The 17,912-nt window shown below is 39.3% G+C and overlaps 1 protein-coding gene across 3 annotated transcripts in view; it reads left to right on the top strand.

Annotated features, from left to right (window-relative positions):
• ccdc50b (coiled-coil domain containing 50b) overlaps positions 1–17,912 on the top strand; it is a 32,372-nt gene that overhangs the window by 531 nt on the left and 13,929 nt on the right. For 2 of the 3 annotated variants that reach the window (XM_049471666.1, XM_049471667.1), the window contains exons 2-5: positions 1,247–1,314; positions 8,965–9,027; positions 11,752–11,875; positions 14,243–14,333. In XM_049471666.1, the coding sequence (XP_049327623.1) occupies positions 1,260–1,314; positions 8,965–9,027; positions 11,752–11,875; positions 14,243–14,333 (333 nt within the window). In that variant the 5' untranslated portion in view covers positions 1,247–1,259. The remainder of the gene's footprint in view (positions 1–1,246; positions 1,315–8,964; positions 9,028–11,751; positions 11,876–14,242; positions 14,334–17,912) is intronic. The other variant, XM_049471668.1, reaches the window with a different exon arrangement.

Below are 17,912 nucleotides of genomic sequence, written 5' to 3'. Positions count from 1 at the left end.
CACCTGGAATTCAGGCTTTCAGTTAACAGCTGTGCTGAACTCATCAAGAGTTAGTTACTTGAATGTCTTGCCTCTTAATAAAGTGTTTGAGAGCATCAGTTGTAAAGTAGTGAAGAGGTAGAGTCACAGGTATACAGTGATTAGCTCTATTTAAATAATGTTCTAATATATATTACGAGAAGCAAGAACTACTCAACTAAGTAATGAAAAATAAATACTTCAAGAAATGAAGGTCAGTCAATCTGAAACATTTCAAGAACTTTAAAAGTATCCTTAATTGCAGTTGCAAGAACCATCAGAAACTTTACGAGGAAACTGGCTCTCATCAGGACCGCCCCAGGAAAGGAACAGCAAGAGTTTCATTTGTTGTACAGGATAAGTTTATCAGAGTTACCAGCCTCAGAAACTACAAGCTAACAGCACCTAAATGCTTCATAGAGTATTTTGGTGTGTTTTTAACTTTACTTCGTGATTTTTTATGTGATTACACAAATACAAAAAACAATTACAATAGATTAAATTATAATTAATCTTTTTTTTCTGACCACTTATGAGTAGGTAATATATTGGGTACCACTTTAAAATAAGACTACCTTTATAAAGGGTTTATAAATGGTTTACTAATAATTTATTAATGGTTACTAATTAGGTTGTAAATGCCTTAAAAATCATTAATAATCGCTTATAACACATATACGTAGAAAGGGCAACAATATAGATGGCTGTGTAATATAGTTCACTATTTGGCAAACAACAGGTCATTGTTGCCCTTTCTACGTATGTGTTATAACTGATTATTAATGATTTTTAAGGCATTTACAACCTAATTAGTAACCATTAATAAATTAATATTAAACCATTTATAAACCCTTTATAAAGGTAGTCTTATTTTAAAGTGGTACCATATATTGTTGAGAAAATGATGGCATTATCATTACTCATAAACTGCTTATAACTGTTGGCTTCAATACTGTTTATATCGATATTGATATTATATCGTAGCAACCAAAATTAAGAAACATATTTTGATCATCCAGCACTATCTACAAACAGGATCAATCTGAACAAACTGCTCAACCAGTATCATCAGTCTTAAACATGATGGTTGACTGGCATGACCCAAGCATGGCGAATCTAGTTGACCAGTTTTGCCAGTAAACCATGTTGGTTGATCAAATTTAGCGTACACTAATCCAGCTAGCTTTAAAGTCTTTAATCACTATCTGATGTTTTCCTTTAACCACAGGCAGAGCCCAGCCATGACTGAGATCGAGACTGAGATTGATAAATCCCACCTGCCACGGGTCTATGATGGTGTGTATCCTAGTTTACCTCAAATTTTCCACATTGCATTTAAGTCTGTCACTTAAATGTCAATTTGAAGTTCAAATAACTCTGTGTGAAACCCCTGTCTGCAGCAGAAAACCCAAAGCATGAATAGTCCACCCTGTGCTTTACAGTTGGAGTGGTGTTCTTTTCACACAATGTCCAACCTCACTCACAAGATAACCACTAATTCACAGTTATAAAGGTGCTAATAAGGTTTTCCGAGGTAACAGTTCATGATCACTTTGTATACTGCTGTCCCAAGACTTTTGCCATGTCAGTGAACATTTGTTTACTACATTAGCCTTGTAGATCTGATGTAATGCAACATTTTGCTTGACTACCTGCTCTAAATTACACCATTTGTACACATAGACATAGTTTATCCAGTGTAGATTATCACTTACTGCTGATTAGGGCTGCAACTAATGATATTTTTGTAGTCGATTAATCTGACGATTATTTTTCAGATTAGTCGATTAGTCAACAATAATTTCTACCATCTCTAAAAACGATAGAAGCAGCAGAACATGAGGTTTAAATGGCATTTAAATATCTGAATGTTGTTTAAATATGGAAATTACTGATATTTAGTGATTTAATATGTAATCTGTTGTGTTTGCACACTTTTGGAGACACAAACTAAGTCTCCCATTATGCTTTTGTCCCCAGCACTTTGTGTATTGTGGTACTGTTACAAATTAACGATTGGTCGACAATGAAATTTGTAGTAAACAAATTTAAATAATCAACATTGTCATTGACATTTTTATGACTTATCGCTTCAGCTCTACTGCTGATTTGTGTTTTTCTTTCTTTTCCGGCTTTCTAGTAGATAACTCCATTGCATGATTGCTGAAGATTCATATTTTGCTGGCTGCAGGAATCACGAACCTGGCTGGCTAGTAGTGGGTGGGGCTCCTTTGAGGGGGATTCTGATAACAGTGTCGTTGGACTTTCGTTCAATGACCATCACAAAATTTAAAGGGGCTTTTACACAGTTTATCATTGCATTCTGTTCATAAAATGTTGTTGTCTGGGGGCTCCAGGCCAACTCGAGGCGTTATGCAGTTGATTGGTTTGCTTGCCTTGTTGGAACGGGCCTGGTCTTGGCTGATCAAGTACGTTTATAGTAAGGGGGAAGTTAGTTAGATTAGTGTGTAGATTTGATTTTTGGCCAACTTGTTGCTGTTATTTACGCTGCTTTATTTCAGTGTCGGAAGAGAGTTAGCGATCAAGGCCGTGTAGTGAAATATTAGGCGTTAGATAAGGCCTGGACGTCTGAACACCATTGTGAGATATGGAGATAAAGTCATTGAAAGACCTTGGTATTGTTAGTCATGTCTGGCGTTGATGTAGGCCACTGAAGGCTGTTATTGCTGGCAGTGGAGATGGACGTGAGGCTGCGTGGTGCTGATAAGGCTTCAGGAATGACAATGCCGTTCCGCACTTTCCTCTTAATGACTGGCTGAAGAGATTGCCAGTGTTCCTGCCTGTCAAGTGGGATTAGGACCAGATTCCTTGTCCATTTTGGGCGGAGGGGTCAGCGGTGTGACCATGTGTCATGCAGTGCAGATAAGGTTTCAAGGTCAGGTTAGAGTTGATGGAACTTGAGTGAATACACACTTGAGTGTGTGTGAGTGTGGACTGTGGAGAACTTGATACTATGAATGTGCTGGCCCATTTTTGGTGTGTGTGTAGAAACCCTTCCCCCCCACAAGCCCTCACCCCCCACCCCCAACCCAACCCAACCCAACAGAGCAGAGCCAGATATTTATAAAAGCTCCTACTGTACTGGCTCACAGTGCCAAATATAGACAGCACTACAGACGAGAGAACAGACGGACAGAAACGTGAACTTAAAAACCCTCTGCTTCAAAACATAGGCCTCAATCCCTTTCTCTCTCTCTCTTTACTCTGTGTTTTCAGACTCCCTCTCTCGCCCACTCCATTAGACTTCATATATCTGGCTCCAGACACCACCATGTGTATGGCCTAAAGCTATAGTTCAGCTCAGTAGGTCAAATAGCTTATTCGTCCGACCTTTCTCCCTCTAATACCCCAAAGCACTCCCGCCCCTGCACCCCCGCCCCCACGTCTCGTCATCTTCCTGTCTTCTGCATTCAACCCAGCGTTAGACACAATAATATTGCAAGTTATGAAGATTTAGGTCATATTGTACAGATATAGACAATCATTTGGAAGAATTTCCTTAAAAAAAACTTAGGTTGAGAGCTTGATAACAGAATCCTGGATGGGTGAAACTTGTCAAAGTGATAGATTTGTTTTTTCATATTTTCATATTTTAAATGTTTTCAATCAGCTAATACTATGGATACATATCCAAAATTACACACTAGAATAAGTGGACAAAAACATATTGGTGCCATGCCTAATACTAAGCATTTGATGGACCACTGTGGAGCAGTGGGAAAACTTTGTTCTCTGAGATGATGGTGGTGCTCCATCCAATACTTATGGGATGATTTGAGGAGGTTGGTTTGATTGAGGTATCGTAGTGATCATCCAAAATTCTGTCCTCACTAGTGCTCCTGTTAGTAGAACAAATCGGATTTACAGTTGTTCTTTAATATTTTAAATGTTTTCAATCAGCTAATACTTACTTTATATCCAAAATTACACACTATAAAAAAATCTGGAGCAGATTAACATGATAAACCTATTGGTTCCATGCATAATGCCAAGCATTTGATGGACTACTGGTAAAAATCCCCCTGAGCGTTGAGATCAACTTTGTTCCCCACAATGATGGTGCTCTATCCAATGATGGTGCTCTATCCAATGATGGTGCTCTATCCAATGATGGTGCTCTATCCAATATTAAATAAAGATTTAGGTCATATTGTACCAATATAGACAATATTTTGGAAGAATTTCTCTAAAAACTTTCTGAGAGCTTAAGAAGCAGAATCCTGGATGGGTGAATCTTGTTAAAGCGATAGTTAGATAGTCTATCAAATTGGTTGTACAGTTGTTCTTTCATACTTTAAATGTTTTCAATCAACCAATACTTTCTTCATATCCAAAATCCATATTCCACATTATAATAAGTGGACAAAAAAATCTAAATTGGGATTATTGGAGCTGTAGTTAGTCAAACAAATTTAGCCAATATAGGCTAAATATATACTTTGAAAGAATTTCTTGAGAAATTGAATTAAAATTCTGGATGGGTAAATCTTGTTAAAGCGATAGTTATATAGTCAAACATGGACTAGAGAGTAAAAAAAAATACCCCCAGAACTGAGACCACTATGAAATATTGGGAAAACTGTTTTTCCTGGAATGATGGTGGTGCTCCATTTAAAACTTTTTGGAATGATTTGAGGACATTGCTGCATTGGAAGATTTGGTTTCTTTTCCAATTGTATGGGTTGTGGTTTCGCATGAAAACTCAAGGACTGGGTTTATATCAGTGGACTACACTATCTATACTATACTGTACTATACTATACTATCCTATACCAACTATGGTCTCTAAACAAGTTCCAGTTCAGACTACAGGATTATACTCCTTCTTCTTTTTTACAGCACAACTCCATTTTTCATGTCATGGAGGTGTAACCATGATTGTGCCAGCCATCTATGAAATGAGCTACTGTCCTCCGAGCAGCCGTGTAAACTTTTCCATCTGAGCTCATACAACACGCTTGGAAAGAGCAGGGTGGAGAACAGGCTGTTTTCTTCCGTCTGACTTGCGCATGCTGCTGCAGAGTCCAGTCAGGTCTCCAGCTTCTGGATTCTAATCTGTGTTTTGACTCTGTGGAGTGGGATTCTCGCTGACCTTCAACAAGTGAAGTTGTTGTTTGATAGAACAACAATAGATAGAAGGACAATGCTGTAGAGTATGTCAAAACAAAGAACAATTTAGCACAGCACAGCCAATAATAGAAAGATAATTTTTTTCATACAGTGGCGTGAAAAGTATTTGCCCTCTTACAAATTTCTTTTGTTTTTGCACTTTTGTCATCAATTTTCAGATTATCAGACAAATATAACCTGAGTGTGTGAAGTGTGTGTGTTCAGAAATCAATATTTGGTGGAAAAACCCTGGTTTTTAATCACAGTTTTCATGCATCTTGGCATCATGTTCTCCTCCACCAGTCTTACACACTGCTTTTGGATAACTTTATGCTGCTTTACTCCTGGTGCAAAAATTCAAGCAGTTTAGTTTGGTTTGATGGCTTGTGATCATCCATTTTTCTCTTGATTATATTACAGATATTTTCAATTTGGTAAAATCAAAGAAATTCATACTTTTTGAGTGGTTTTAAGTGGTTTGAAGTGACTGTGTGCCCAGATATGGATTGGCACTGTGTCCTAGGTCAAATTTTTTCCTATGTGGATGGTTGTTTCCGGTTGAGAGTATGCTGTCACGGTGAGCACATGTATTGTGGTCGGATAAATTAGTATTCCATATCTTTTCTTGAAAAAAAATATTCGCTGAGAGCTTTGGACCAAAGACGAAAAGGACCATTCAGACTTTTATGGGCAAGAAATCCAAAAACCAACCATGCTTTGTTCTTTAGAATAGCTCTTAAGAATGTATTGTTCCTTTTTGCTGTATTAAAGTTTACTTGCATCTGTTCTAATGTAATTAATGGGATTTATTACTGAAAGAAATATTATATTATGCTGTAAATATTTCACGTAGGAGTCTAAAACTTCTGCAGAGAACCGTATACACTCTCACGCACACACATACAAACTCTCACGCACATACAGATTTACTGTACGTAACACATAAACAGACTGAAAGAGGACAGAGGATGGCAGTTCCTGGGCCTTGTGTTCTCTGTGATTTACTGTAGTTTGAACATGTGGTGCACATGTGTGTGTGTTGAGAGCTGTGTGTGATCAGATGGAGCTGCACTCTGGGCCTCAGTTTCATCATGTTTATCCTGCAGATGCACAGCCAAGCAGAACACACACACACACACACATACACACACACACACACACAAACCTGCTTTAAAAACAGCATTTTCTCACGGCTTCTACCTACTGCCCCTCGCCAAGGTCAAGAAAAAACACGGAAACGCTCAAATACACACACACATGCTGTGGGCGGTTTGCCACCCTCCACTGCCCCATTGTCCTGTCCTGCTGACCCAGTTGGCTGGAGAACACATTTTTCTGTTGTTGGTCGCATTAGTACAGTTTGCTGAACTCAGAGAAACATACATAGTGTGTGTGTGTGTGTGTGTGTACTTGTGCATTAATTAATTAGAGTTAATTGTACATTAATTATTACTCACTGTCCAGAATGCACTGCAAGTCAATTTGACCTTTGAAGTACTTTAGACTCTAACTGTCACATCCTGGTCTCGTCTCGTGTCTCTGTGTGTCTTCCCCACGTGACCTATGCTCCCCTGTGTCTCCCGTCTCAGTACCTTTCCACCACTTGTCTCATTTGTAGCTCCGCCCCTTCCCCAGGTGTTTCCAATTATAGTGTGTTTCCTATTTCTTTAAATAGCCCTCCTCTGCCACTTTGTCTCCGTCGGTCTTTGCACCTTCCCCTGTTGTTTTGTCTCTCTGTGTTTCTCTGCATTTCATAGCCCTAGTTCTTGCTCCGTGTTTATTTCTTGTTTAGTTTTCTAGTTTCTTGTTTCTTCCTCGTTTCCCCAGTTCCCTGCTTAGTGCTTAGTTCCTTTCTGCTTAGTTTATTTATTATTGTCTAGCCTAGTTTTTCCCTGTCTGGTATTAGCTTCTTGTTTGTTTTCCCTTGTAAATATATATCCCTGCCCTGTTTAGTTTTGTTTATCTTCTTGGTTATTCTTGGTAGTTTCTAGTTTCTTTGTGTTCTTACCTCGTTTGTTTCTTTGTTTATTTACTCCCTGTTTGTTTATCATTAGTACTTCTTGTTTTGCTTAGTTTATGTCCTCTAGTCTTACTGGTTTGTTTTGGTTATTGGTTATTTGTTTATCTAGTTTCATTTATTTGGTTCACTCCCTTGTTCCTTGTATATATCTCCCTGTTCCGTATTTAAGTGTTTACTTGTTTCTTGTTTCTTTGTTACTTGTTATTTATTTATTAAATTATTATTTATTGATTTCACCCTACCTGCACTTGTGTCCGCTTTCCTCGTCACCCTGCCTGGGTATTCCTGACACTAATGTTGATTTAACAATAGAAAGACATTTAAACTCTCAATATATCAACATTTGAATTTCTCTTTGTGTTGATATTAGAATTATAACATTTAACTAGCATTGGTTGGTGGTCAGCTGGATGTACTTGATATTAAAGGGGCACTAAACCCCCTGATTGTAGCTGACTTCACCCTCAGCACAAATCTGGAAAAGGCGAAAAAATGGGAGAGGTAGTTTGGGAGGGACACTGGGTGATGTATGGGTTTAGAAGCGGGGCAGGAGAGACAGATGATTGGCTGAGCAGCAGCAGCAGTGTGCCTCTGATAATGGTGAGACGCAGATGGTTGGATGTCAGCAGGGGGGCAGTATTATTGATTGACTGATCTGCATATTGTGATCATCATCACCTATAGCACAGTCTAACCTGAGATGGCGCTGCAGAGGCAGAAATTACCACAATAAAAGCTTTTTTTAAAGGTTAGGAAATCTTTATAAAGAAATTAGGCAGGACTGGTATATTTAATTACTTTAAAAGAACACATTTCAGGTATTACAAAATATGGTTTAGTGCTTCTTTAAAGAACAATATAGATTAGACACATTTTTTGATACAGACTGTCTAATGCGTCATAATATCCTGATCTAATGGTTTAGACACATCGAAGTAAAGCTGGTTTAGCATTATTTATATGTTAAATGCACTGGATTAGAGAGTCAGGCAAAAAATATCATTAAAAAATATACTAGCCTCTGGTAATTTTTAGTAATTTCGCCTCTTTATATGATTGGTAATATAGTTTAATTACACGAAAAATGACATGTTGGTGAATCAGAGAAAAATTTCATCTCTGTTTCTGGATATAAGCTAACATTAGCTAGAATAATTAGCACAAAATCTGTTACTCTGTTAATAATCGTCCTATTCTGTGTGTGTCTTTTATTAACTGAATCAAGGTAAAATGCCCAAGTAGTTGTGATGTTAAAGTAGTGTCATATTGCTCAGTACTAAAGGACACGCTTTACACATGCATTTCTGGACAAGCTGAGAGATACAGAATCATAAAGAATCATGTATAGCCTGAATTACACATAGTATTATGCAGTTGTTACAGTCAATACAAGTTTTTACCCTTAATAGCAATGATTGAAAACTTTTCTCCCTATTACAAGTCAGTGGAGCATCTCAGTAATTTTAAAGCTGTTATTTTAAGGTGAAAATGCTACATGATGTTGCTGCACACATATCCAGTCGCAAGTAACACAGTTCTTCGTAATAAGAATGTGTGTTTAGGTTAGTGTGTGAGATGACTGATTACGTTTGTGAGTCTAGTACAGTATGTGTATTTATATATAATTTGATATGATCCAGCTGCTCCATTAACATGTTTCTGTATTTAGCATTGTATTTATCATTTGCCGTTGTTAAACATGTCACAGCTGTATTTGTCCATATATCTGTCTCAGAGTGTGTTCTGTCTTCTGTCGGCTGTGTGTGTGTGTGTGTGTGTGTGTGTTTCTCTCGCAGTGTGTCAGTGTTTCTCAGTGCTGGAGGATGGAGCGCTCGCTCAGAGCCTTCAGGAGCAGGAGAGTGAGTACGCTCCCTTAACCCTCCACCTCCATCTCTCTGTTCATCCCTCTGTCTTTCCTTATACTACCTTCTAGCCCTCCAGCCCTCTATCTGCTGTTCTGTTTTTCCCTACTATTTACACCACCATACTGTTATCCACATCTTCATAACACCATTCATCCTTTACTCTCTGTAAATAATAAAGTAGAGCTGGGTAGAATGATATAGAATGATACAGATTTTAAAGTAGAGGGAGGTAGATTGAGGTACAAATATATAAAGTGGTATAGAGTAAACAATGTATAATGAGGTAGAGTGAGGTAGAACAAGGTACGGTGAGGCAGAGAGAGGTATAGCGAGGTATATTGGGGTAGAGAGAGGAAGAAAGAGAGGTAAAGTCTGTTAGAGTGAAGAAGAGAATGATATAGAGGGATATAGAGTGGAAGCAGAGTGAGGTAGAACAAGGCAGAGTGAGGTAACAATGGTTTGAGAGAGGCAGAGTTAGGTAGGGAGAGGCAGCGTAAGGTAGAGTGAGGTAGAGACAGGTATAGTGAGGTAGATTAAGATAGCAAGATAGAGAGAGGAAGAGAGAGAGAGTTAAAGTAATTATATAGTGATATAGAGTGAAGTACAATGAGGTAGAGTGAGGTACAGAGAGGCCAAGAGAGGTAGAGAGAGGCAGAGTGAGGTAGAGAGAGGCAGAGAGAGGCAGAGTGAGGTAGAGTAAAGCAGAGAGAGGCAGAGTGAGGTAGAGTAAAGCAGAGAGAGGCAGAGTGAGGTAGAGTAAAGAAGAGAGAGGCAGACTGAGGTAGAGTAAAGCAGAGAGAGGTAGAGTGAGGTAGAGTAAAGCAGAGAGAGGCAGACTGAGGTAGAGTAAAGAAGAGAGAGGCAGAGTGAGGTAGAGTAAAGAAGAGAGAGGCAGAGTGAGGTAGAGTAAAGCAGAGAGAGGCAGAGTGAGGTAGAGTAAAGAAGAGAGAGGCAGAGTGAGGTAGAGTAAAGAAGAGAGAGGCAGAGTGAGGTAGAGTAAAGAAGAGAGAGGCAGAGTGAGGTAGAGTAAAGAAGAGAGAGGCTGAGTGAGGTAGAATAAAGCAGAGAGAGGCTGAGTGAGGTAGAATAAAGCAGAGAGAGGCAGAGTGAGGTAGAGAGAGGCAGAGAGAGGCAGAGTAAGGAAGAGTAAAGCAGAGAGAGGCAGAGTAAGGAAGAGTAAAGAAGAGAGAGGCAAAGTGAGGTAGAGTAAAGAAGAGAGAGGCAGAGTAAGGAAGAGTAAAGCAGAGAGAGGCAGAGTGAGGTAGAGTAAAGAAGAGAGAGGCAGAGTGAGGTAGAGTAAAGCAGAGAGAGGCAGAGTGAGGTAGAGTAAAGAAGAGAGAGGCAGAGTGAGGTAGAGTAAAGAAGAGAGAGGTAGAGTGAGGTAGAGTAAAGAAGAGAGAGGCAGAGTGAGGTAGAGTAAAGCAGAGAGAGGCAGAGTGAGGTAGAGTAAAGCAGAGAGAGGCAGAGTGAGGTAGAGTAAAGCAGAGAGAGGTAGAGTGAGGTAGAGTAAAGAAGAGAGAGGCAGAGTGAGGTAGAGTAAAGCAGAGAGAGGCAGAGTGAGGTAGAATAAAGCAGAGAGAGGCAGAGTGAGGTAGAGTAAAGCAGAGAGAGGTAGAGTGAGGTAGAGTAAAGAAGAGAGAGGTAGAGTGAGGTAGAGTAAAGAAGAGAGAGGCAGAGTGAGGTAGAGTAAAGCAGAGAGAGGCAGAGTGAGGTAGAGTAAAGCAGAGAGAGGCAGAGTGAGGTAGAGTAAAGAAGAGAGAGGCAGAGTGAGGTAGAATAAAGCAGAGAGAGGCAGAGTAAGGAAGAGTAAAGCAGAGAGAGGCAGAGTGAGGTAGAGTAAAGCAGAGAGAGGCAGAGTGAGGTAGAGTAAAGCAGAGAGAGGCAGAGTGAGGTAGAGTAAAGCAGAGAGAGGCAGAGTGAGGTAGAGTAAAGCAGAGAGAGGCAGAGTGAGGTAGAGTAAAGCAGAGAGAGGCAGAGTGAGGTAGAGGTCCACAGTGAAAACCCACTCCAAACTACTTCTTATCCTAGGAAACAGTGCAGCCAAGATAAATGCCAAAAACTTTTAAGAGGGACAATCTAATTTAGGGTCTTCTAGGGGACATATTAGGCTAAATTCACTTTTTGCATTGCTCCTTTATTCTGACGTCACAATAAGAAAAAAAAAACGCATAGAACCACCTTGGCACCACCCTTCACCCGTCAACCCCCACTAGAATCCCACCCCTAGATCAGTTAAAGATGTGCCATTTCGGTCATTTTGGTTGAAAACAGAGAGTACACAGCAGTATTGGCCAGCAGACTTTGTCTGAGGGCGGCATCTGTACCTACTCATGGTGGCGAGTCAGTAGATGAGGGAGGTCAGCATTTGCATGAAAGTGACAGAGCCCTTAAATGGCTCATTCTGAAACTGGCAAGAATAGAGCTGGTGAGATCTCTTTATGTGAGAGTGATTTAGTGCAAAAAACGGCATGGACATACCATTTGTATAGACTGTAGACCTGTTCTAACCTGTGTAAAAAGAGGAATAATATGCCCCTTTAAATTTTTCATAAAATTTCACATAAAATATCTCGATGTACAACAGAATTATCACAAGTTTGTTTATGTTCAAGCAGCAAATCAGTGCACCTGGAATTCTTACAGTTCTTCACAGATTCCACAGAAACTAATGAAGAACATGAGTTTCAGATAGATGTTCTCGTTTGTCTCCTGCTCCAGTCGAGCAGTTCTACAGCTCTAACGTGCAGAAGAACCAGGCGGTGCAGAGTGATGTTCGTCTAGCCCGACGGCTGCAGGAGGAGGAGGAGCAGAGGGTTCATCAAAGCCACCAGATTCAGCAAATGTAAGACATTCTATCTGCTTTCCGAAGGCTAGATGCATCCTTACATTCCACCGCATTCTCAACTCCCCTACTCCAGAGAACACCTTTCTACTGTTCCACATTATTCTGCATGCTGGTGTGCTTTATAGCTTATTAGATAGCATAATTAGAAACCATTTACTTGCATTGCAAGCAAAATATGTACAGGGGTTGGACAATGAAACTAAAACACCTGTCATTTTAGTGTAGGATGTTTCATGGCTAACCTGGAGCATCCTGGTGGTAAGAGAAACCCGTGGAGTGTGAAGGTTCAAATAGCAGGGTAAGAGCACAGTTTTTCTTAAAAAAATATTGCAATGCACACAACATTACGAGTGACATACCAGAGTTCAAAAGAAGACAAATTGTTGGTGCAGGTCTTGCTGGTGCATCTGTGACCAAGACAGCAAGTCTTTCTGATGTATCAAGAGCCACGGTATCCAGGGTAATGTCAGCATACCACCAAGAAGCACTAACCACATCCAACAGGATTAACTGTGGACGCTGTAAGAGGAAGCTGTCTGAGAGGGATGTTTGGGTGCTAACCAGGATTGTATCCAAAAAACATAAAACCACGGCTGATCAAATCAACTCTCCTGTTTCCACCAGAACTGTCCGTCACCACAATAAATTACTGTGGTCTAAAACCAGGTGTTTCAGTTTCGTTGTCCAACCCCTGTATATATAATTCAGTCCTACTCTGTAATACTATGAATAGATTAACTTACCACGGGGTGGCAGAGATGCAGAGTCACGGTTCGATTCTAATGATACTTTCACTTCCTCATTGGCGTACTCCTCCTTATCCTGGCTGTTAACATCCTGGCTCTTGAATAAACAAATTAGCTAATTTGGGGATTTTTAAAGATATTCTACAGCCTCTGAGCATGAATCAAAAGGAAGTGTTTGAGTGTAGAAGTGTAGTCATGAATGCTGTTTCTGCTACCTTGTTAAAATGTGCTTCCATAGTGTATATTATACTCTGCAGTAGTATAGGAAATACAGTGCCTGTCAAAAGTTTGGACACACCACTTTTTGTGATTTTTTTTTACATTATAAATGTAATATTGAAGACTATGTTAAAGCTATACAGGGACAAAAGTGTTACAAAGTGTAAAACAAAGCAGAATTTGTTTTATACTTTTTCTACATTTATTTTTGAGGACAGATCTGCACACTCTTGGTATTTTAATCTCCGGGTCTTCATGAGATCACGAGGTCACCTGGAATAGTTTTCTCAGCATCTACAATATAGAAAATAAATTAAATAAAGAAATAAAGAAAAACACTGAATGAGAATGTGTGTCCCAGTGTTTTGACTGGGACTTTTTTGATTTTTACATCAAATATAATGTTGGCACCTAACAATGTAGAAAATAAATTAAATTAAGAAATAAAGAAAAACATTAAATGAGGAGGTGTGTCGATTTTGAAACAGTTGGATAGAGTAAAGATATAAAGATAAGGTAGTACAAATAATAAAATATTAGTTTCTGTTTTTTTTTTATTGACTGTGTAAAATTTTGTAACACTAAAGCAGATATTAACAGTAAGCTAAGATCATAAATCTTTTTCATACCACTATAACTCAAAAAGAAAACATACAAAAACATAAAGAATTGTGGGTCTGTGCATGCACTTCAGATTGCCTTATGCTTTGAACAAAATGCCCTATATCTGGACTACACTGTTCATTTTGGTTCAAATTACCCATAACTAAAATTAATAGGAACCTAGAAATTGCAGGCTAGAAAAAGTAAATAAATCTGTTTGTTAATGACTCTTTCAGGTGTGGCTTATTGGTTTCAACCATAAGCCATAAGGATTTCCCCATTAAAGAAATTACAAACCTGTTCTTTTTGTAGAACATTGGCAGTAAAGAACAATAGCAGTACAAAATAATTCCCATCCATGCTAATTTCTACAACTGATGTAAAGCTAATATGTTTGTGTTTTGTAGTTAAAATAGTGAGGAATTGTTAGACTTACAATGTGGAGTAGTACCCTGCCTTAATAAAACCATTTTGGATCTGTTGGTCCATTCATTATAAAAATTGCCAGATTCATATTAAATCCAGAAAAAAATACAGCACAAATGAAAATGCAAAGCTTAGTGTACAGCAACAGTTTTCTGCATAGCGTTTCTCTTTTTTCGTTATTTAACTTAGTTAAGACATTTCTCAGGAATGCTAGATCTAATTCTGGCTGGTTCAGGGCACTGTATAAATAGGCCAGTGGCTGGATGTTGATAAGCATCTGAGGGCGTTTACATTCATTTCTCCACTAAAGTTCTTCACTGAACTGTAAATGACCTGGGCAGGAACTTCCATCTCTGTGGCTCATTTGCAGGGAGGAACAGGACTGTGAGTACGCAAAGATGATTCAGGAGGAGCTCAGAAGACGCGACGAAGAAGCTCGGAGGAGAGAAGAAGAGGATGAGGTGCGTTAAAATGACTTTTGGCAAATTTAGAGACTTAGAGACTGAAGAAAAATGTTTTTTGAAGTTTTTCATATTTTTATATTTTTAGAAGGTTTTAAGATTTTGTTCCAGCCAGATTACTGTGCCTTTACTTTCATACATTCATATTAAAATGAAATCATTAGGTTTAGATTTATTTAGTCTGTATTTTTGCTCAGTCATTTATAGCCAGCCAGACTATCACTTTAAGCTTTTGAGTTTTTAACTTCCCCTTTTAGTGTTTGAGTTTACTGTAGAGGTGGTCCAGTTTGTGTTAGAAGGAGCAGATATTCAACAAAAGAAATGGTAAAAAAATACTCAGCTAATCTTCCACCTACAGTGAAATTCACACTATGAGTCACCACTAAAGGATATGCATTTCTGGACAAGCTGAAAGTTACATGACAATCACTGAAGTAAGAGAAGCATGTGGACTGAGGCAGTAGAGTAATATTACAGGATTTTAAGGTGTCAGACAGTGTGGTTCATAAGGTTTATACTCTGCAACCAGAGATATTATATTCTGAAACCTGTTGGCACATGCAGCTCAGACCAATTTTTGATTTAAACTCGCAAACCAGTGTGTGGGCACATGTAGCTCAGGTAGATTGTTGTATTATACTCTCCATCCAGGGTGTTGCCACATGCTTTTGGGCCAATTGCTGTATTACACTCTGCATCCAGAATGTTGGCACATGTGGCTCGGTGGGTTGCTTGCACACGCAGCTCAGGCCAATTGTCTTATTATACTTGGCAGTAGGGTTTTGGTACACGCAGCTCGGGCAGACTGTCGTATTATACTCAGCAACTGAAGTGTTGGCACATGCCACTATGGGCAATTGTCTTATACTTGGCAACCAGGGTGTTAGCATATGCACGCGTATATTCAAACTGAAGGGTCTGAATGATTTTTGCTACATTGCCTATAAAGTTTTAAGGTTTTCTGGTTCTATTTCAGGCAGAATACTGATTGGTTACATTCATACATTCAAATTAAAGTGATATTATTATACGTAAATGTGCGTAAATGTGTGTACTTTAGCTCAGTCATTCACAGACAGCCAAACTATCTCTTTAAGTCTGGTCTTTATGAATGAGTGTGTGTTGTGTGTTGGCTTGGAGTGTGTGGTCCTGCACGAGTCTGCACGCTGTTGGCCGCTGTATTGAAGCCTGGCTGCCCGACAGTCTGTTCTCACTTTTAAGCTGATTACAGAGTGCAGAGCGAGCACCGGGACAGAGCGGGTGCTTGTTCCCCACAGAAAAGCCGCCGGACGGAGGGGCCGGGGGACAAAAGAGGAAGCAGGAGAGAGAGAATGAGGCCCCTGTGGCATGAGAAGAGTCTCTCGGCCAGAACTCCACTTCACCACAGCCTGAAGAGTCCCTTTATTCCCCCTGCCTCTCCCAGTTCTTTCTTTATATCTTGTAAAACATAAAATCCAAAATACCAGCTTTGTCATTGTGCAGCTCAGATTGGCACGAGTGCCCACAGAACAGTTGCCACAGCAACGCCTGAGATGTTTCCACGGTAGCAGTTGGTCTCCATGGAGGCGGAGGTTTGGGTCGGATGCAGATAGTGAGAGCGTGTAACGTGTTGTTCTGTCTGCTGGTAGATTCTGAAGAGGTTCAGCACTGGAGTAAAGCTTTACCTGGAGCTTAAAATCTTAAAAAAGTGAATTCATACACCGACATGCCAAAAGTGATAAAACAGCAGTATGTATATTAATCATAAAGCGTTACCTCAGGAGACACTGTGGCTTGAAAACATCCGCACCTGTACAAGTTTTTCTTCCTTAAAACCACAGTGTAACATACAGCTCTGGAAAAAAATGAAAAGACCAATGAAAAATGATGGGTTTCTTTGATTTTACCAAATTGAAAACCTGGAGGAAGATGGATGATCACAAGCTATCAAACCAAACTGAACTGCATGATTTTTTGCACCAGTAGTATAAGGCATAAAGTTATCCAAAAGCAGTGTGTAAGACTGGTGGAGGAGAACATGATGCCAAGATGCATGAAAACTGGGATTAAAAACCAGGATTATTCCACCAAATATTGATTTCTGAACTCTGAAAACTTTATTTTTTTGCATTATTTGAGGTCTGAAAGCTCTGCATATTTTTTGTTATTTCAGCCATTTCTCATTTTCTGTAAATAAATGCTCTAAATGACAATATTTTTATTTGGAATTTGGAAGAAATGTTGTCTGTAGTTTATAGAATAAAACAACAATGTTCATTTTGGCTGAAATAATAAAAAAGATGCAGAGCTTTCAGACCTTAAATAATGCAAAGAAAACAAGTTCATATTCATAAAGTTTTAAGAGTTCAGAAATCAGTATTTGGTGGAATAACCATGGTTTTTAATCACAGTTTTCATGCATCTCGGTATCATATTCTCCTCCACCAGTCTTACACACTGCTTTTGGATAACTTTATGCCTTTACTCCTGGTGCAAAAATTCAACCAATTCAGCTTAAAGGTTTGATGGCTTGTGATCATCCATCTTCCTCTTGATTATATTCCAGAGGTTTTCAATTTGGTCAAATCAAAGAAACTCGTCATTTTTACGTGGTCTCTTATTTTTTTTCCAGAGCTGTATTATAACCATACGTCAACCACAGTTTAGGTTTAGCTGGAAATGTTGTTACTGTGTTGCTTCAATGTAACTTGAGTCAATATTAAAATTTTTATTTTTGGGATTTTTTTTTTACTTTTAACATTTCTGTAATGTTAGTAGTCATCTAGCTGGGACTATTATTTGAGAATATTGTTTTAATAACATTGTGATGCAAATCTTTAACATGTTAAACACTTTAAGAATGTTATTTCTGTAATGTTACAGGCTACAGGCTTTCTGAAACATTTTTAAAACGTTGCTAAATGTTCTTTTAACAGTCTCTTTTCGCTGGGCAGGACACTAGTAAACCTAAACGCAAAACTGGAGACTAAGGAGAATATTTAGTAGTCAGTTAAATGCCTAATTATAAAATAAGCAAACAGAGCAGCTCAATTTGCACAGTGCTAATTGGTGAAATGCTGAATTAAACATGTAAAATCCAGACCACAGCCATGTCCTGGCTTCAGGATGCTGCAGCAGCAGCAGGAATAGAAGCGTTTCATTGTGAGGGAGGATTTGGGAAGTGCTGTGCTTGTTTTAGGTTAAGTGCCGCCTCTCTCTGGTTTCTAAAAATGGGTTTGTGGCTCTGCAGCAGTAAGAGCTCTGCACTGTTCTCCAGCACGTTCCTCCTCCTCCTGCTCTCTGAAAGCTCTTTCTGTGCTGGCTGTTGTTTCTGAGCGCTGGCTGTTGACGGTGTTTGAGGCACCTGGTGTTGACTTATTGAGCATGGCCAGATGGCCCTGAGCGCTACCTTGACAATGAGCGTGTACTGGAGTGTTTTCAGCTGCAGACAGATATATACACTCGCTGTGAACGCCCATTGAGGATCTGTTAGTTACGCTGGTTGGAGGTATTGTCCTCCCACTTTAATTGCTACAGTGGCCTCAACTGGACAAGGCGCGCACTAGAGCCTGTAATGATGCGGCCGTGCAGAGGCGGAAA

The sequence above is a fragment of the Astyanax mexicanus genome, chromosome 24 (assembly GCF_023375975.1).
Source record: "Astyanax mexicanus isolate ESR-SI-001 chromosome 24, AstMex3_surface, whole genome shotgun sequence".
Lineage (NCBI taxonomy): Eukaryota > Metazoa > Chordata > Actinopteri > Characiformes > Acestrorhamphidae > Astyanax > Astyanax mexicanus.
Note: the sequence above shows the minus strand (reverse complement) of the source record. Positions and strands in the feature narration are given on the sequence as shown.